The 22,042-nt window shown below is 38.9% G+C and overlaps 1 protein-coding gene across 1 annotated transcript in view; it reads left to right on the top strand.

Moving 5' to 3' along the window:
* Positions 1 to 6,235: 6,235 nt before the first annotated feature.
* LOC141774076 (leucine-rich repeat-containing protein 1-like) overlaps positions 6,236 to 22,042 on the top strand; it is a 31,682-nt gene continuing 15,875 nt past the window's right edge. The window contains exons 1-3 of the mRNA XM_074646408.1: positions 6,236 to 6,812; positions 19,067 to 19,184; positions 20,881 to 20,959. Coding sequence (XP_074502509.1) covers positions 6,654 to 6,812; positions 19,067 to 19,184; positions 20,881 to 20,959 — 356 coding nt within the window. The 5' untranslated portion in view covers positions 6,236 to 6,653. The remainder of the gene's footprint in view (positions 6,813 to 19,066; positions 19,185 to 20,880; positions 20,960 to 22,042) is intronic.

The following is a 22,042-nucleotide window of genomic DNA, read 5'->3' as shown; positions in this document are numbered from 1 at the left end:
TCTGAGAAGATGTCTACAAATTGTTCCACATAATGAGAAGAAAGCAGTTCTCTGTGAACTCATTGTGAGCCCTGTGATGTTGTCTTTAATGGGGGAAGGTGTCTGCTGTCTGCCACTTCTCAAGGACCCTTCCTGTCTATTTTTGTTGTTTTTGGACAACTGTTTGAGATATTAGAGACGAGGCTCTGAAACATGCTGCAGCCTTCAGCACCACCTGTGGCAGCCTGCTGAGACTGCATAATTAATCCAGCTTCATGTTTAATTTATTGCTTTGAGGTGAGCTGCTACCTCTCAGGGGCCTGCTAATATGTCTTACTGCTAATAAGTTTTAAAATGTTGACTTTTTTGGAGGCTTGTTTCTTGTGATGTAACTAAAGAAAAGGATCTCAGTCTCGTTAATCTGTTTATACAGTGCGGGTAACAAAGAGACATCCTTGGTGATCTCTACAAAATTAGATTGGGAATTATAAAAACTATTGCTATTGGCTTACGTCCGAGCTGAAGCCCTTCTAACCTTGGCGGGGTCGGCAAAATGACCTGATGGTTAATGACGCTGTCCTGCCACAAGAGGACCTCGGACCAGAGAGCTGGAGCTGATGTTGACCTCTGACCTGGAATGGAGCAAAGTGGAAAAAGAAATCCCAACAAGGATGACAAGAGGATGGTGATTTTTTTTAATTATTATTTCGAAATTGAAATGAAAGCAGCATCGATCATGTTTTGTATCTAGAAGGCTGAATTATGACTTGTGCCGGATGTGATGGGAGTTTTATTGATCAGGTATTGGACACATTCCTGTGTTTGGACACAGAGTAAAGCTAAAGAGGGCTGAAAAATGACGGGGAGTCACGTTTTCAAGGATGGATTACCAAACGGGCATAGAGCTCGCAACCACAAAACCCCAGGTTCACTGTGTAGCAATTGGTTTGTGGTATACTATATATGTTTTTGATATATCCCTTTTTAATATGTGTCCTGCTTCACACCTGATCTTGAGAACCTGTCTTGATGAGGGTCCCTGTGTCAAAATCTAGCTTTAAGGCCATTATTTCAGCTGATATTGTGCTTACATAGTGCATATTCTTAAATCAATTTGGGTTTAATCACATTATCACACAGCAAACCATAGGGCCATGTAATATTCAATCTTAGGACAGCGAAAGAATGGCAGGTTAACAGGTGATCAGCAACTCATTTTTGCCTTGAGGTCCCCAAGCAGGTTTATCTGCCAATACATTTTAGTTTAAGTCTTTTTTAAACTAAAGCACAGTTTAAATCAAATTCACTTTAAAAACACAATTAACAACAAACAAAAGTCTTGAAGTATTATCAGCAATTAAGTGCATACTTAAAATATAAAAAGTAAAAGTAGTCATGATTAGGGCTGTCCTGAATACTATTTTTTGGGCTTCAAAGTTTCAATGATAAATATTCGAAGGTATTCGAAGCTTCGAGGTGCAGCAGGCTGACGTGTTCTTCTGTCTGTCTCAATCTCCTCCGTTTCAGTGCTGCTGCCGCTCTACTGTACACACACACGCACCTCTACACACAACAAACAGCGATATCCGTCTGAGAATAACTAATAATAATTAACGCTGAATATAAATAATGAATAATGTTGTGGGATTATTCCTTATTTCATGGGCTGTTTTGGATTTTATACATTATTATTACATATATAAAACAAAAAAATTAGGCATTCGAATACTGATTTGGAGGTCGAATATCATGGCAACGGTCGAAGCTTTGAAGCATTCAGGCCAGCCTTAGTCATGCTGAATGGCATTAGTCAGTGTTATACTTATAATTATATATTTGTTTATTAATACTGATACTTGTAAGCAGCGTTCTGATGTTGCAGCTAGTTGAGGTGGAGCAACAGTAGGCTAATATTAAGAACATTATACTGTTGGGTTGCATCCTATTTTATAATCTGATCATATTTCTTATGTTAAATCTTTAATTGTAATCATAGCAGTCTAATATAACATCATTTCCCTGTGAAATTAAGTGGACTGCAATAAAGAAGCGCAAAACAGTAATATTCAATCCCTTGTTGCTTTTACTTAAAGCCATAAAATGTAACTTTTGCTGAACAATAGCCAGTGTGGCAAAAGTGCCTATCAAGGGATAATGGTTTAAACAATACCGAACTGTAGTGCAAGTAGAGAATAGTCATAAAATAGGTGAACTGACTCAGTAATGTCAGTTATGCAGCAGTAGGCTACTGTGCCTCAAATGTAATAACATTAGCCACAATATGAAAGCCTATTCCCAGTTTCAAACATGGTGCTGGATCATATTTTAAATAAAGTATTTTTTTTAATTCACAAGATGAATGAATTTACAAACAGTAAGGCAAAATCAATAAGAGCAGATATCACAATAGGCATAAAACATTTTCACACACTATAAAATAAAAAAACAAGTAAATAAAAAAGCATGACATAATTAAAACAAAGTTTAAAGAAAAAGGGATAAAATGATCATTAGTTATTGGGTCAGATAATTTTCAAGTAATATAAAGAGATCTTTGGCATATTTTGATTTCATTCATTTCAGGGACTTAATATAGAGCTGAGTTTCATTATAATAGCACATGAAGAATTTTGCCTTTTGGATAAAGACTTTGGCTAAAATTAGTAAAACATGAATCATTAGGTCCAATTTTTTGTCTTCAAATAAAACACCAAAAATGACACTATTATGATTAATAGTAGGCATTGCTGTGGATTTGCTTCTTAACCATTCCATGAATTATTTCCAGAACAACTGGGTATGGGAGCATGACACAAAGCGATGCTCTGTGGTTTCAATATCACCTTTACAGAAAAACAGTATTTTAAATAAACAAGTGAATTTTACTACAGCCTTATTTAAAATATTTTATATAAAGTTTATATAGTAAATTTTACTACAGCCTTATTTTAAATATTTTAAATAAAGTTTATAAAGTACATTTTACTACAGTCTTATTTAAAATATTTTATACAAAGTTTATATAGTAAATTTTACTACAGCCTTATTTTAAATATTTTAAATAAAGTTTATAAAGTACATTTTACTACAGCCTTATTTTAAATATTTTAAATAAAGTTTATAAGGTAAATTTTACTACAGCCTTATTTTAAATATTTTAAATAAAGTTTATAAATAATAATAATAATACATTTTTATCTATATAGCGCTTTTCTAAAAACTCAAAGACACTTTACATAGATAAAAAGATCATAAAACAAGGACATTATAAAATGGATATAAAACACACAATATTAATTACACATTAAAAGCAGTTCTAAAAAGGTGAGTTTTGATTTGTGATTTGAATGTGGACAGGTTGGTGCAGTGTCTGATGTGTTTGGTCAGGTTGCTGTAGATGGTGTTGATTTTTGTTTGGAAGAATGAGAGGAAAGCGTTGCACTTGTTGGCTGTGAAGGAACTAGAGATGTTGTCACTGGGTTTGAGAAGTTTGTTGATGGTGGAAAAGACAGTCCTAGGGTTTTGTGGAGCCAGAGTGAGTGAGGTAAGAGTAGTAGGTGGACCGGGCTGTGGAGAGAGCGTCTTTGTATTTTTTAAGGTAGTCTGTATGAAGCTTAAGCGAAAGTTCAGACAGGAAGACCCTCTTCATACTCTTTCATTCACAATCTTTCTGTCTCTCTTATATCTACTGGCTCCTACTCTATCAGCTGACTGTAGGTGGTTCACTCTTAGATAACCAACCAGATTCTGCCACGCTCTCTCTGAGCCAATCATATCGTTGCAATCAGATTTTAAAACTGTCCTTCTCTCTGCTGCTGTCAGTCGTCATTTCAGAGTGGATCGATGCAACCCGCCTCCACCGCATCACCTCCAGTCTTCATCATATTCAGTGCCCAGGCCTGCTCCACATCCTTTCATTGGATCTTCAGTACTCCCTTCACCACCACCACCAGTGTCTAGACTCCAGAGGGGGGAATATACCTAATCTCATCACGGCATCACTACCCCCTTTTATATACGACATCACGACGGAGTCTAATTGCCAAAGACTTTGCACTATTCTTCTTATCATGCATTATGTAATGAATTATTGTTCAATCTATACGGGGTCTCTTCTGATTGAAATAGGCTTGGTGATGGACTGTTAAACCGGTTTTCTTGGAGAGTCTTTCAAGCTGGCGCTTACGGGATTTCATATGGTGGAGTTCAGGAGTGTACCAGGGAGCTGAGTGTGTGAATGAGACAGTTTTGGGTTTTAATGGGAGCCAGCTGATCAAGACAGGAGGAGAGTGTGAGGGGAGATAGATTTGAGGTTTCTGAAGGGATGTCGATGTCGATGTCCATAGTGATTGCCAGGTGGTCAGAGATGTTGAGATTGAGGCTGGAGAGATGGTGTATTGTGAGACCAGTGGAGCAGACTAAATCCAGGGTGTGACCGCGGCTGTGAGTGGGGAAGTTGATGTGCTGTGTGAAGTTGAAGCGTCGTAGCAGTTCCTGGAATTCTGTGGCAGGTTTGCAGTCAGTGTCATCAATGTGGAAATTAAAATCCCCCAGGAGGAGAACGGAGGGTGAAATGGCACATAGCTGGGTCAGAAAATCAGAGAAATCAGAGAAAAAGGATGGGTTTGGCTTGGAGGGGGGGGGGGGGGGGGGGGGGGGTAGATAATGGCAGTGACCAGCGGAGTGGGACCAGAGAGTTTGAGGGCAAGGTGTTCAAAGGAATGAGTGGCAGGAATGAGATGGTGGTTGTTTTAATGTCCTTCCGGTAAACGACAGCAACACCACCTCCCCGCCCCCTCAGGACGAGGTTGGTCAATGTAGGTGAATCCAGTGGGTGTGGTTTGGTTGAGTGAGAAATAGTCCAGGGGTTTGTGCCACGTTTCAGTGAGACAGAGGAAGTCCAGGTTATTATCTGTAATAAATTCATTTAGAATGAGGCCTTTGTTGTTTAGTGAACGGGTGTTGAGCAAAGCCAGTTTCAGGTGACGGTGGTTGGTGATGGGTTGTGAGGACTGAGGGGGGGACGGAGATTGGCCAGATTCATGTTTTGTTTGTTGTGATGAGCGGACCTGAGGGAAGGGATGGAGTTTGGGGACGTGAAGTTGTATGGGAAGATACGACCAGAGCCTCTCTGTGGAGAATGGCCTCTGCGGAGCAGTCGAGTTTGTTTGAGGATGTCAATGCAGTCGAAGCAAGTGGTTGTTGAAGTTATGGAGATCTGAGGCAGAGTACAGCGGCTGCATGGTTATAAAGTCAATTTTTACTACAGCCTTATTTTAATTTAAAAAAAGTTAATATTTAAAATTTGAACTGCAGCTTTATTTTAATTTAAAAAAAGTTAAAGGGACTGTTTGTAACTTTTTAAGTGTATAAATGTACCGGGTCGGGACACATGCGCGTTTGCGTGTGGCTGGAGTCTCTGCTCCTCTGCCTGCTTGCCTTCATGCGTGCGTTCTCGCTGTCTCGCTCCACCTCTAGATAACGTTTCTCTTCCTGCAGCGGGGCTGAAGCAGGAAGAGAAACGTTACCGTCTCCGACCGGGTGCCGGTGTCTCTCTCCGGCTGCGGTCGGAGGCGATAACGTTTCTCTTCCCGCTTCAGCCTCAAAGCCAACACTAGGATTACCATTGATTCATGGAGAGACCTTCGTCTGGTCAGCTAACATTACTGCCAAGCAGGTGAAATATAGAGCACCTCTGTTGGTCTGGAGGAGCTGCAGCAGTTATTTCTGCACAAACGTCCACTGTACATTCACTAGATATTCTCAGAGCTAAACTAACTATTCTGCAGTGTGTAGTGAGCGCGCATGCACGTATAGAGGTGGAGCGAGCTGAGCGAGAACGCGCGCTGTGTGAGTGAAGGCAAGCAGCAGAGGAGCAGTGGCTTCAGCCACATGCGAGCGCGCATGTGTCCCGACCCGGTACATTTATACGCTTAAAAAGTTACAAACAGTCCTTTTAATTTTAAAAAGGTTAATATTTAAAATTTTAACTACAGCCTTATTTTAATTTTTAAAAAGTGAATATTTAAAATTTTAACAGCCTTATTTTAATTTTTAAAAAGTTAATATTTAAAATTTTAACTACAGCCTTATTTTAAATATGTTTAAGCACACATATGTGTTTTTATTCTCTGTACTCTGGGTGTCCTCCCCCTCAGACAGGGGGCCCCCTGGGGGTCTGTGTGTCGGTCCTCTGAGCCCCATGATGACGGCCCTGTGCTGGGACTATCCCATCCAGAGGAGGGACCGGAGCACCGGGAGGAGGAGCAGCAGCAGCCCCGGATGATGATGACGTAGGATAGGAATGAGGGAGTGAATGTTCCGGGTCAGAAACTGGACGGACGGGAAAGAGAGGAAACTAACTCCGGGACGAGACGAGAAAACCGAGAATACTACCCTCTAATACACGGAGATGTAGCCCGGGTTTTAACCGATTCAAGAGGAGGTTTAGAGGTCGAGAAGAGAGGAAGAAACACAACAAACAGGTGCCTAAAAACTACCCAAAGTGAGACAACGACGGAGGATAACTCGGTGTTTACTAGAGTTTCGCTCCTACTCCGGTGTGTGTTTGACGGTACATTTAGTCCAGGACGGTCCCGGTGTAGACTATCTGTTGCATCCCCCCCGGTGTGTTTGTTTACCGGGTATAAAGAGAGGTTTGTTTTCTCCCCGTGATGTTTCACTGTATCCCCCTGTGGCGGTGCAACCGTCATGTTGAGCTGATCGATAAGCGCCACTGCTCGCTGCTCTATGTGCCCGATGAGATCTACCGATACGGACGGAGTCTGGAGGAGCTGCTGCTGGACGCCAACCAGCTCAGAGACCTGCCCAAGGTGAGCTGAGGAAACTACTATACTGTTAATGAAAGGTTTAAGAGGCAGCTTGTTTTTTTTTTTTATAACAATATTTTTATTGAGTTTTACATATAGACATATATACACATACAGACAGACTAACAATATGAATAATTAAATTATACAATGAAATGTTCAGTCAGAATCTCAAAGAAAGAGAGACATGACATTTCATGTATTTCACTTATCTAACAAATAAAACAAAATAAATAAATACCTCAAAGAAGAAGAAGAACAAAACAAAAATTAAATTAATGTGCAGGTTTAAGACGCAGCTTATTATTATTTATTTTTTTAAACAATATTTTTATTGCATTTTACATATATACATATATACACATACAGACAGACTAACAATAATTTTATTGAATTTTACATATAAACATATATACACATACAGACAGACTATAACAATATTTTTATTGCATTTTACATATATACATATATACATACATACACATACAGACTAACAATACTAATAATTAAATTAATAATAAGTAAATTATACAATGAAATGTTTAGTCAGAATTTCAAAGAAAAGAGACATGACATGTCATGTGTTTCACTTATCTAGCAAAAAAACAAACAAATAAAATAAAAGATAAGACAAAATAAATAAATACCTCAAAGAAGAGGAACAACAACAAAAATCATAACAATTTCAACAACAGCACTCAGCAACACACAGCAGTTTCAATTTGACTGTGCTTCCTTGACGTCCAAGAAACGCCAACAAAGGTTTCCAAACATTTTCAAATTCTGCTGCTTTTCCTCTGGTTATGTATGTAAGTCTCTCCAGTACAACACAAGATGCCATCTCCCTCACCCTTAAATGTATCGAAGGTAAATCCATTTTATCTCCAAGACAAAGCTATCATTCTCCTGGCCTGCAGGAGTCCAAAGTCAATTAAAATCAACTGTTTTGAGGTAATGATAAAGTTATCTGGATATATACCTAGTCTACATATCTTTGCTTGGTGAGGCACCTTCACTCCAACAGTCTCAGATATATTCTGAACAATTGTTTCACAGTATTTTCTCTAACTTCGGACAATCCCATACACAGTGAAACCCATTCCTTCTAAACATTTAGTGAGGCAGCTTATTTGTAGTTAACATGACATCCCTCATCCAGTTATAAAGTGGTTCTGACACAGAGCTGCTGCTGCTGGCTGAGCTGATCAGGCATCCCGTGAGAGTCCGGTGGGACCTGGGGACAATAATTACGCAAGATCAGCAACCCTGTGTGTAGGTGGAAAATTCCCCCCTGAACTACACCTCCCATCACAGGTTTACTACACGCATGTGTCACAGTCTGGGGGTTTGATCATAAAACATCTTTATATGGTGTCTCAAAGCGTTCACAGCTTTGTGTATGATATGTCAAACCTGTTTGGGCAGGTGAGCCCATGCTGAGTTCACAAATACTCTCTAATCTCTGATGCTTTCTGCATGACAAGACAACCATGACAGTATGTGGGAAAACATATCTCTTTCAGGGAGTTTAACAACATCTTAAATCACAATCTTTATGTCTCAGTACCATGATAAATAAAGTGGTATGGTCAGGGAATGACATTAGCACCTGCCATCTACCAAATAAAGGGGTGAATGTTGGCTTTGGTAGGTAACAAATTCACGTCACCTGCCACCATGGCAGACAGGTTTTCCTTATATTAAGAAATATTATTTTTAAAAAGCAATTCTAAAGCCTAAATTAAATATAGTTATGAATTAAGGTTACATGATATATTAAAAAAATTCTACGGTCTGCTACCACTGACTCAGTGTTTACAGTTTTAAAGTGTTCTACATAGATTTCAGAAGTGGAAGACAAAAACTAGAAGTGCACTCGGAGAGCGCAGACCTCCGCCAAGGCAGGTGTCATGTACGTCACCTCTGTCTACCCCTTGGCGGAGGTACAAATTGAGTGGCCGGTAGAAATGTTCAGTGATCTGCCACAGTGGCAGGTGAGGAAAAATGTTAATTTCAGACCCTGGGTATGGTGCTCTAGAGCGATATTTATACCATGGTGTGATATGAATTAAGATAAATATCATTACTAGTGTGGATATGATAAACAAAGTAGGTAGAGGTTCCAAATAAGACTATTATGTAAAGGTTCATTATTGATCTTGGAATTAATTGTTACAACAAAAACAAATGCATGAAGACCATGAGATATGGTCGAAAAATCAAAACTGATTGGTATTTTTTGCTGGATTAGTGACTCAAGTGCAGGGGCTGAAATTAATTATTAATTCATTAATTACCAAGTTTCTGGTGTACTAATTATTTGTTTTAGTAATAAATAACAATTCAGTAAATGTATATCTATGAATGTATTTGTTGCCTGATGTTGCCTTACACATGAAACAATGATCCCAGTCACTTCCACATAGTGAGGCATACAGCTTATTAATTAAACACTGGTATCAGATCGGTACTCTGTATCAGCGGATACCCAAAGCCCAGGTATCGTTGCTGGTATCAGAACTAAAAAGCTCGGTGCATCACTAGATAATGGCAGCAAAATCCTCACGTTCGAGAAGCTGTAACTGATTGGTGTTTTTGCTTAATTAATGACACAAGCGCAGGGGCTGAAATAAATTTTTTTTCCTCACATGCCACTGTGGCAGGTCACTGAACATTATTACGGGAATCCCTAACTATTTTTAATTTCATTTCAAACTGTATTTCTTCTGCCATGGTGGCAGTAGACCGGAAACTTTTACCTGCCACACCTAACATTCATCGTGTATTTGGCAGGTGACAGGTACTTCTTTCATTCCCTGCTCAAGTGATTAAGTATTTATTTAAATAATTGATTCTACACTATGCACTGCGGGGGCCATATTTGTAGGAACATGAAGTCATCTTTCAAGTCAGTCACAACAAGTAAAACCTGACTGTAACCAACTGTAAAGACACACATTGTGAATCATATGATGATTGAAGTACTCCATCACCGCCGCTCTATATTTCTTTAATAGAAACCGAGTAGGAGGACTGCAGGGGTTACTCTGCGTGAATTACTGGCAGGCTTTGCTGAGGTGGGGATACACACAAGCCCTGCTTTCTTACTTGTGACCCTAGCGCTCTGGATTAAGTGGGATACTAGTCAAAGGATTTGCAGGTTATTATGCATGAGCACGAATGGTTTATGTAGTATTTCTTTATGAAACTCTAGATCCCAGAGTCTGACCTGTGGTGTCTTTCTGACATATAGCCCAGAGCCGCTGCTGTGAGTGAAAGGATGATTGTGACTTTAGTGGTTTTGTAGCATTTTCCCTTTAACTTTAGCAGCCAAACCGGTTTTTATTGTAGACGGCGCTCTCAGTTCCGCTCTGCACAGTGTATTTTAAGCCTGAGAAAATTGTGCTCTCAATGTAACCTTCAAAAGCAGGGAGTGCATTTGGTAATATATTGGGTCTACAGCTGTGTGTGACAAGTGGGCAGATTATGGAATAAGGCTCGAGACCTCGTATAACTGGAGCCATGGTGGGTCAATGTAAAGCTGATTGGATTGAAGGACTATTTGTGCTTTTTTTTCTATTCCCACCACAAGTGTGTAGTTTCAGAAAACATCCCTCAACCATACATAAAACTACTGGTTAGCTGTTCACCTTTTTAAAGGTGCTATTGATAACATTCAGCCACTAGAAGTTGCATTCTCCTTCCCCCTTTCCATTGCATTTACTTCACAACAAGTCATTGCACAGGCATTTACCATCAATCTCAGCCATTTATCCGTAGTATTTAATACTCCTATCAACATGGGAGTAGGCAAATATGCTTGCTTTATGCAAAAGTTGGTATATATTTATTATTGGAAATCAATCAACAACACAAAACAACGACAAATATCATCCAGAAACCCTCACAGGTACTGCATTTAGCATAAAGATATGCTCAAATCATAACATGGCAAACTGAAGACCAACAGGCAACAACAGCTGTCAGTGTGTCAGTGTGCTGACTTGACTATGATTTGCCCCAAAACTGCATGTGATTATCATAATGTGGGCATGTCTGTAAAGGGGAGACTTGTGGGTACCCATAGAACCCATTTTCATTCACTTATCTTGAGGTCACAGGTCAAGGGACCCCTTTTAAAACGGCCATGCCATTTTTTTTCTCACCAACATTTAGCGTAAGTTTGGAGCGCTATTTAGCCTCCTTCGTTACAAGCTAGTATGACATGGTTGGTACCAATGGATTCTTTAGGTTTTTTCTAGTTTCATATGATACCAGCTTTAATATACTAGCTTGTAAAACTGCAACATAAAATCACCAGTTGCATTAATGCGTTAAAGACATTAGTGGCATTAAAACAAATTTGCGTTATAGCCCTAGTTTTTATCTACATAGACAATACAGGGATTTTCTACACTTTACAGGAATAGAGGAAAGAAAAGAGAGCTGAAAGAATATTTTTGGGCTTGGCATTTCCATAGAAATGTGATGAAACAGAGATAATGTGAGCAACCTCCCATGGCAGTGTCACACTGCTTACTTTGTCCATTGGAGAAAGGCACAGGAACAGGTATTCTGACTGGAAACAATGACAGCATTATGTGTTTTGTTGTCGCCTCACTCATGCATTTGTATGTGCTGGTGTTTTCTAATGAAGTCATATTTTGACCTGAATTGTTAAGTACAAACCAATAAAACCATAAACCGATGTCAGACAGTACACCTGACAATATGTACTGGCAAAGTAAAACCTCATTCCATCGTCTGCTCACAACGATGATAGCAGGTGTACTCATTGTGACAACACACACAACTGACATCTATATGCTGAGTTCAGAAGTATTCTAAGTATGTTTAGACTCGAGGGTAGAGGGCTGACGACGAGAGAAACCGTTTATTGTGCTCTTTGGCATGTAACTAATGTCATCAATGCTTGATGAGTGAACCCAAGAAACGTCCAAGCGGATAAACCTTTGTATCAGTCCAGTTCAGTGCTCGCTGTGTGGCCTCATCATCATTTGCCTCCGAGGTGGCCCAATGAATAAACGCTGACCGCTTATTATCGCAGCGACGATGATGTAACAAAGACACAGTAACATATTTCAAGTCAATCATTTCAACCATCAGGCAGATAAGGACACGCACAAGGCCGTTTTAATGGTGAGATGAAATGGCAAAGGTGTGTTTTAACCGTAACAAGATGAGGCAAGTTGAACTTGAGCTAGTTTCAGTAGTTTTACAAAGTCATGGAGACACGAAACACAGGGATGTTTAATGGATATCCCCTATTTCTCTTGGCACCTTTTGTTTCTCTGATTGTTTTATGTATTTGTGCTGCTGAGGCAGACAGCGGACCAAATTAGCAAACAGTAACTTGTGTCTCTGTGTTTATTCAAAGTTTCCCTTAAGCAACTCGCCCTCAAGATACACCATCCGTCTGTGTGTAAACAGTAGTCGTTAGCTTACTAAACAGCCGTCAAACAGAGGAACTAACTGGAGAAGAAGAAGAAGAAGAATAGAAATGCAAGAATGCTCTCGCCTGTTCATCCAGTTTAAAAGTGATTGCAGTTTCCACTGTTCCCAGCAGTTCCAGTGAAACTGTAAACAGGTGTGGGTGGATGTGTCAAAGAGCTTTGAATAACTCATTGTCATCTGTCTTACATCTACAATATATATATATACACGCATAATTGAATTATTTAGAACTGCAAAAATTAGTTAATTGAGAGAAATTAAAATTAATTCAATGTTTCAGTCATTTCTCAAGCAAAAATGCCAAATGTTCTCTTGTTGCAGCTTCCTCAAAGTGAGGATGTGATGCTTTTCTTTGTCATATATGATACTGAATATATTTAGGGTTTGGACTGTCGGTCGAATAAAACATGACGTTTGAATACATCTCCACAGGCTGTGGGATTTTAATGGGAATTCTTCACTATATATATATATTTTTTTTTTAGACTAAACAATTTAATTGTGCAGATTCATTGATAATAAAAGTTATGGTTTGTTCTGCAACTAACGGTTATTTTCATTCTCAATGAACCTGTTGATTCTTTTTTCGATTAAGCGATACGTTGTTTTGTCTATAAAATGTCCGAAAATGTTGAAAATGTCGATCAGAATTCCCAAAGCCCAAGATTACGTTTTCAAATGTCTTATTTTGTCCACAACTCAAAGATATTCAGTTCACTGTCATAGAGGAGTAAATAAACCAGAAAATACTCACATTTAAGAAGCTGGAATCAGAAAACTTTTACTTTATTTTCTTTAAAAAATTACTCAGACCAATTAACCGATTATCAAAATAGTTGGCGATTAATTTAATAGTTGAAAGCTAATCTATTAATCGATTAACTGTTGCAGCTCTACCTAGAATTATAATATTTTCCAACCTGACGAGCAATAAAATGACCAGATAAAACTGTCTTTGCTTGAGAAGCAAATCTAAAATGTGTTCAGGCTATAGTTAAAACAATTAGTTATTTCAGTAGTCAATCGACAGACAATTACTTTGCAACAATTTTGTTAATTAATTGTTTTAAGCCTCTTTTTTTGAAAGCAAAAATCTATTGGTTCCCGCTACTCAAATGTGAATTTTGCTGGTTTTCTTAACCTTCTATGAAAGCATACTGAATATCTTTGGGTTCTATTGGTTGGACAAAACAATCTCTTATTTCAGGTGTGAGAGTAGATATTTTGGGAACCATTTAGACCTTTCTAAAATGACACACACAGTGATGGCACTGACGGAGAGGAAGAAGCCACATTGCGACAGGAAGCTGCGGGGTTTATGAATTGTGTGAAGAGGTGAATAGCGTGGTGTTATGAATCCCAGAACAGGAAGCTGGTGGTTGAAAAGGTTCTTCCAAAGAAAGAAACATCATAAAGGTAGTGCAGTTGTTGAGTTTCTGACATGTGGTTCAGACAGTTTCAACTCTGCCCTATGCTGTGTGATACATAATACTGTATGCATATGCCCATGTTGACCTACTTGTAACCTTAGAAGCATTCATGTATTTTACTTACTGTAAGTCTTTATGGCTGAAGGGTTGTGGCCTTGCAAAAAAAATCTTGCTTTTTAATACAGATTTTCTAACTTTTTGGTTAAATTTTGTTTCTAAACTACAAACACATCTTTTGTGAATTGTATAAATATGCTAAGGGCTTTTGGTGATTATTCAGCAGACAGTGTAATAATCCATGCACTCACTTCCCACAAACCACCTTGAGGCTTCTGCCTGTTCTCTAACAAACAGCGCTGAAGGTGAAACTGAAGATTCAAACATTGACTCGGGAGTTGAGAGAATGGTTAACGTGTTCTTGACTCAAGACTGTTTTGGTTTTTGTGTCACACATGGGTGATTGTTTGGGGCGTGGCAAACTGAATGACACCAACAGGAAGAACAGGTTTGCTGCCCGTATAATGCAAGACTCGCCAAGCAAATTTATGACTAGACTGATACAAAATCAATTATTTATTGCTCTTTGTTACACCTCTGATTGTTGTAATTGTATTCAAGAGGATTAGAATAGGACGAAAGCCCCCCCAAAAAAGCCAAAAGAATGAAACAGCCTTTGTTTTGTCTTGAGCTGAAAGTTTTGAATCTTTGGTACTGAATGTTTCACAGAGTAGGCCTACCTGTTTGCATCCGGCTGTGATTGCTGTGTCATAAAGGAGTGGCATAGTTCAAGTAGGAAGTCTGAGAGTGGTAAACATGTCGGTAAAATCCTCTGCCACAGTTCAGGTTAGTTTTCTGGAAATGAACAAGTTTGTACAAGCCAAGACTCTCTTTGTGATATCATCAAGAGACAAATCTTTGAGCTGTGCACATCAGATTGGGAGATAGACTGCACCCATAACGTGTTTTTGTAATAAGTGAAATGTGGAAGTGAAATTAAGGTGGTTAGAATGCAAAAGCTCAGACAAACAGTAATAAAACAGGTCTGTTTACTCGATGAAATGAAGGATTACAGACTGTTTGAACTGTCTTAAGACCTTGTAATGACATGGGCATTTTGTAACAGGGTGGAGCTTGACTTTTGGACTCTTGGGCTTTATTTATTGTGCACACATTATTAAAATGTGATCTGTATCTGGATATGGCCTACGGATAATAATGAGATCCTATTTCCTGATCATGAGTTCCTATTTACAAAAATGCAAACACATTTTACAGATAACATTTACACCTAGATGACATGATCAGATGTGCAGGTGATTAAAGCTTTTATGCTTTTTCCCCCTTCCTTACCCACATGAAACATCCCGAAACGGAACACTGGCTTCTTTGGTTTGAGGGAGGTAGAGTTAAATATTGTCGGAAGTGGCGCTATCATTAAGAATTAATCAGAAGTCATTACGGCTGGTAGAAAAAGTGAGGCTAATTTTACAATAATGAGCTGCATGGGTTGTGCACCAGCCATACTGAACCTGAAACTAGGGATGCACCGATCCGACTTTTTCAGTCCTGATGCCGATAGCGATACCTGGGCTTTGGGTATCGGCCAATGCCGAGTACTGATCCGATACCAGTGTTTAATTAATACGCTGTATGCCTCACTATGTGGAAGTGACTGTGATCATTCTTTTATGTGTAACGCCCGGGCAAGACTGGGCACATAAGCAGAACGTGGCGGCTGCCTCGCTGAATTGCTGCGTGTCCCACGCGTGTGGCGTCCACACTAGCAGCGTTTCTGCTGCAGCGCTGCTGCTGCTAGCCCTTTCTTTCTACATAGTTTGCCTTTCATAGTGGCCATTTAATTTCACTATAAATGTGATTTATATTTATTTTAGACAGAAAAGGCTAAGAAGCATGTGCTCATTTGTAAATAATATGAATAATCCATAATTAAAACCCTGTGCTTTATTCATTCATGGAGCCGTGCAAGTCACTGCATTTTCTACAACACTGCCCTGTAAATATTTCAGAATAAAAGCCTCTTGTTAACAAATGAAGGAATTCTGTTCACAGAAAAAACTCTAGAGGGCTTTTATTTTGAAACGGAAGCAGGAAGTATTGATTTAAAAAATAATCTTTTATGTCCGTGACATATTCTACAGATACAGACATTGAAACTGTAGTAATGTTGCTGGTATGATGTCAATATACTGTCAAAAGAACATTTTCACTGTCTGTTGTTGCTGTGAACCGTGCACGACTCGCGGTAAAAATAGGCGAGACCTTGAATCTCTAGAAGAGACGCAGCTGACATGCAGCCGAGCCATGCAGCCGAGCCATGCTGCTCACGCAGGCAGCGTGGCTGCTCTAACCTGTTAAAATGGAAGCCGAAATAAAAAACAACAGGTTATGCGGGCGGCCGTTAGGCGACATCAGGCTTTACTTAAACATTGCTTTCTTAACTTTGTAAAACAAAATGTGACAAATAAATACATAAATATATATTCATTGAATTGTTCTTTATTATTAAAACAATAAATTGTACACCAGCAACTTGGTAAAAAAAGAAAAACATAAACAGGAATTAAAATTCCACTATATAATGTATATAGTATATAAACATAAAAAATGAATTGAATAGATTGGCCCCGTTGTCACCGATCTCTGATCCAGTATCGGTATTGGTGCATCCCTACCTGAAACCTTTTTCCAGATATACTAACCTCCAGACAAAACATGTCACATTTACCTGAGCATACACCTCCAGGGCAGTCAGCTAATATAAAGAGGAACCAAAGGAAAACTTGTCTAGTTTCCTCTAAAGATAAGGACACATTTTTCCTAAAATCTAAAAAGTGTCCCCATACCAGTTTTGAAAGCCAAACGTCACCTAAACAGTTTTGAGTGTCAGACAGGTGGTTGTATAAACCTGTTGCAGCTTGAATCCATGTAGGTTACAATAGATTCCAATGGTGGCACATTTTTCCAGCATAAAAGAATATATCAAAGTTATAGAAAAGTAGAAACCTGCAACTTAATCAACTTGTCTGCTTAGAATACACTGCCCCTGTGTTGCACAAGGAATGCATCCTTGTGCAACAAGTGCAACAGGCTTGTGCGTGAGAGTAGGGAACAAAGTTGTTTATTTAGCCCCATCTAGGCGAAAATACTGTACAGTATGTGTTTACAACATAGTGAACATACAGATCAAAAGAGTACAAAGCATATTTAACAGTCAACTCAAGTGCTTGATTGAATGAGAAATGAGAAATGTGTGTATTTAGCAACTGCATTCATGGATGAGCCCTCATGGCCAGCTGCCTTCGAACTAGCAATAGCGGGGAAAATACAAAAGCCAGAGGGGAAATTCATGAGTCTGTTTTTTTCTGTTCATGCCCAAACATTGAGGGAACCTGAAGCAGTATTGTTAGCTGCCTGCTTTAACACCACACAGGCTCTGCCCGCTCTTGTTCTGGGGCGTCAAGTATGTGTATTAATTGCTTGTGCCATTTTAAATTAGTGTGATCCAACTGGATCTTTCTTTCCCACAAGTTGACGACAAAGACGGATCTCTGTACTTCTAAGTAGCAAACCTGTGACCACGGCCTCTCCAAACAATTTTACGAGTTGTATATGCTGACCGGCATTCAGTCTGGTAGTGTCAGAAAACCACAGCAGAGAGGAGAGGCGTCTGTAGGAGAACTTAGACTTTTAGCTAGGAGACAAAACAAACCTCGAGTCAGACATCCGTGGTAAAGCCTGCTGAATAAGAATCTAAATATCTCGCAGTGATGACACATGTCCTGTTAATTGTAATTCTTCAGAAATGGCTTATTGCTGAAACAGGAGGTGTTTAGTCAATAGGCCACTGGACAATTTTTCTATTATATAAAGTCGAGCAAAGCATTGAAAGTCGAGGGGAAATAAAAGACGGCAAGTTGAGGCTGGCGCAGACAAGCCTCCATCATTCTACTCATGTTCTCATTAGGGCTGGGTGATATGGAGAAAATCATGTTTTTGCAATATTTTTGCCCAAATACCTCAATATCGATATTGCAGGGTTGACTATTGGTGCTTTCACAAAATATTTACACAATACGATTTTTGATATATAATCATATGTAATGTGGATCTAATGACTAAAAGTCAAATAATAGAACAGCTAGAACAGTCTGGAAAGTTCAGAAAACCACATGACATTACTGTAATGCAGCCTTTAAAATCAGGAAAAGACAACACTTATGCCATATTACAATATCCAAAATCTAAGACGATATCTAGTCTCATATCACGATATTGAAATAATATAGATACAAATGTATATTGCCCATTCTAGTTTCTATGCTAAATCTCTTTGACTAGAAGAATGCCTTGAACCTCAGTCTTTTTCTCGCTTTAGTTTTCAGTCAACTCCTCTAGTCATCTACAGTCATTGCTGTCTAGTCAGTGCTGCAGCCTGCTAGCTATCCAAATACATTACAAGTTGATGCATCACAACCAATAAGCAGACAGTTTGACTTGTCATAGCAGGAAAAGCACAAGCCTTGACGGCATGACAGTGAGCCAGCATGCACAATACCCGGATCCTGAAACCGAAGCAGCTAAATGGAATTCAGCCATCATTCATTTTATTATTTACATTTGTGCTTTTCCTGCTGTGTCATGTCAAAATGTCATATGTGAAAAAGCATAGTTATTCATCTGTTAAGAGCAGCCATGCAGTTCTCATAACATAAAGACGCACAGAAGAGAACTGAATGTTTCTATTGAGGATGTATGAGAATAATATGGGAATACCAAGTATTATTAAGTCTCCTCTCAAACACGTTTCACCTCCACAGGTCCACAGGTGTTCTCACGTAATTCCAATAAGTTCTGAACAACGTACACCTTTTAATCTTTCTTTCTTACATTATATGACCTCATATAATTGCCATAATAGCCCCTCCCAATGTCAACATAAGCAGAGGTCTAATCTAATGATTGGAAACATTCCTTTAAATGTAAAATGCTTTATTATCTCTGAAAATGCTAACAAGGTGTGCTTCTGCAATACAAAATCATTTACTGTAGCATCCACAGGTAACGTTCTCCCCAGCAAAAATGATCTGAGATTGTGTTTCTGTTGCATTTAATTATTTTGTGTGAAGCATACAAAGGAGGGATCCAAGAATAAAACTGTGAGTAGCTGATCACACTTTTCAGAGATGATATTTGGTACATCAGGTGAACAATATTTGCCAGGCATTGTTGTTGGCGTAACAAAAGTCTAACTCTGTAATCAGTCCAGGATGCATCAGTGTGAAACCCGTTTAAAGGTTTTTTACTGAATATGTGTTTCTTTTCACCTTTCAGCCATTTTTCCAGCTGGTGAAACTAAGAAAACTTGGCCTGAGTGACAACGAGATCCAGAGACTTCCACCAGAAATAGCCAACTTCATGCAGCTGGTAGAACTGGATGTCTCTCGAAATGGTAAGAAGGGAAAACACTGAGCACAATATTATAGCACATACCCATTTGTTACATTTCATAACTGTGTTTCTGTGTATTTTCTTCATATCTGCGAGAATATATGTTTAGAATTGAGCAAGACTGCACTAAGTTCAGCGAATGAATCACTTTGACAGATTTACTCCCCTTTAGTGAAGCTGATGGAACAAACACGCATGAAAATAAAGCATGGTTTGCATTAAGCCTGAATCTACCAAGTCGTTTGTATAGACCAGAACGTATTCCTTTAGATACACTGGTGAGGTTTCTCTTACAGTAGAGCACGCTGTTCTCAGTTGTGGCTGGAGAGTGAAACCAAAATGTTTTAAACTTCTGTACATCTTTTCTGTTTTGGTCAAAATTGAATGCATTATATTTCAGAGTTAGGGTAGCATAACTATTGTATGAAAAAACAGGTTTTTATTCTACATTATTACACGGCTGTGTTGAATACTCGATTCTGATTGGTCAATCACGGTGTAGTGCGGTCTGTAATTTCTCTATAAGAGACCGTTACTATGTATAACAGACTGCTGCTGTGGGCGCATTTCAGATGTCGGACTCTGGTGGACCGTTTTTTGTGTCAAAATATTGATTTCTTAAGTAAGTAGCCGTGTAATAAGCGTGATAATGTACAGCTAGCGGGTCATTGTTGTGAAAGAATCCCCTTCAGGGCGATGAGAGACCAGCATCGCCCTGTCAGGGATTCTTTCACAATAGGGATGTTGATAATTAACCGTTTAACCGTTAACCGACATTAAGCATTTTAACCGATTAACATTATCGGTTAAAACGGTCAAAAGAAATGTTAATAATTAATTAAAAAGCTTAGAAAAACTTGTCACATAAACGAGAGAAGCTGGTCCACCTTAAGAGAGTCTGAGTTGGCGTTACAGATACAGGAAGTTGACTCCCGTCTATAGCTCGCTTGAGCGGAGGAGTAGTAGCCTCGTAGCATTTATTTATTCACTGCTATAACGCCACCGACAACACACACACAGTCTGTCAGAAACTCGCGGAAGTTACGCCGCGCTGACAGACTGTATGTGTGTGACAATGGTGAGCACAAAGCTACCAGCAGATCTACAGATGCTAACGTAGCACAAACACACACACACTGTTTGTCGGCAATCGCTATCGTTAATCCGGGCAGACAGAGTGTTGTTATGCCGGGTAGACACACAGCTGACAACCTGCTAAACTAAACTAAATGTGCGTTGGAGACTTTTATTGGGAAAGTGGCTGCATGTCTGCGACACTACACGAAGCATTTTGGTTGCTAAATTAACGCTCCCGGACGGGTGAACTGGGGACTCAGTTGTCTGTTGTGCTCATACACTGCAGCTCGCGCACTGCGGCATGCGAGGCAAAACTCTTGTCGGTTAACGGTTAATAATCGGTTAACGAGGGTCGGTTATCGGTTAAGACATTTTTTAAAAATTAGCATCCCTATTTCACAACAATTACTGTCTCGCTGTACATTATCCTTTACTTCGATTGAGCGCTAAATACTGTTTTTGCATTGATATCTACATCATTATTGTTTTTTGTTTGTTTATCATTTATTAAAGCATGTAATATATTATCTTGACATGTGTTATTTAACTACTGCTGATTGTGTCATGTATTTATTTTTGATTAAGAAATGTTGTAACCTGTGTCTTTTTCTCTTATTCAGATATTATGGAAATTCCAGAGAGTATTTCGTACTGCAAAGCCCTCCAAGTGGCAGATTTCAGTGGAAATCCATTAACAAGGTACTGAAGTCCTCCAGATTATGTTGTTGTTACGTTTCTAAACGGAAAACAAATTACCCATCAGTCATATTTAATACTTAAATATTGGTAAAGATTCAGCTGTCAAGATTTGTAACAAACAGTTCACATTTCATATTGATTTTGATACTTGATACTTATTGATCTTCCTTTAAATGAACAGGCCCATTTATCCAGATTAAAAAAACATGTTGGGATAACAAAAGCAGGGAGTACATCTTTAAAAAGATTTTTCTTGCGGAGAGGATTTTCTATTTCCATCGTATGCACGTGTTTTTTTTTAAAGATCCCCTGCGTTTATGAACATCCACACACTCTCCATAACAGATTGCAGGCTGTGCATAAATGCTTTTCATTGTGTGGGTGAAACTAAATCTAATTTGCACCTCAGCAGGGGCAACGCCACACTGCTTTGCAGTATATAGTTTAGGAGGCAACAATGAATAGTATTACAACGGCATTGGTGTTCAATACTTTTAAAGTGCACACAAGCTTGCACACACAACACTCTGTTTCCACAGTAGTAGCCACATTTTCCGCTCTTTCATCAGTCCTATTTTAACAAGTTGATAGTAAAGGTCTAGTTTCCACTATAGGTTAGCAGGATTGTGATGTCACATTGTTGTCAATCATAAATTGAAGGGAATATTAAAGGTATTTTTCAACTATAAATTACCGGTATATTCACATGTGACATTTAAATGGAAAATAAATATTTTGTGTGTTTCTCAACTCATCATAATTAACAATATGAACACAATTTTGTCTTGACAGCTTCAAAAAATATGAATAACTATGATTTAGTTGTCTATATACAAGGACCTGTCCTTTTGGGATTGATGGCAGGTTCCAGTTTGAATTTCAGTATACAATACCCGTCTGATTTCAAGGCTTTGTAAATTAGTGTAATTCAATAGGATCCTTGGCTTACATTCATTCCGAATAATGTTTTTGAAGAGAAACATTAGAGCAGAAGAAGCCTTTTTCTGTCTCACCAGCCCATAATTATGTCGGATGCTCAGACAATTACAAGTACACTTACGGCTGCCGCCAAAAAGGGAAGAG

This window comes from Sebastes fasciatus, chromosome 9, assembly GCF_043250625.1.
Source record: "Sebastes fasciatus isolate fSebFas1 chromosome 9, fSebFas1.pri, whole genome shotgun sequence".
Lineage (NCBI taxonomy): Eukaryota > Metazoa > Chordata > Actinopteri > Perciformes > Sebastidae > Sebastes > Sebastes fasciatus.
Note: the sequence above shows the minus strand (reverse complement) of the source record. Positions and strands in the feature narration are given on the sequence as shown.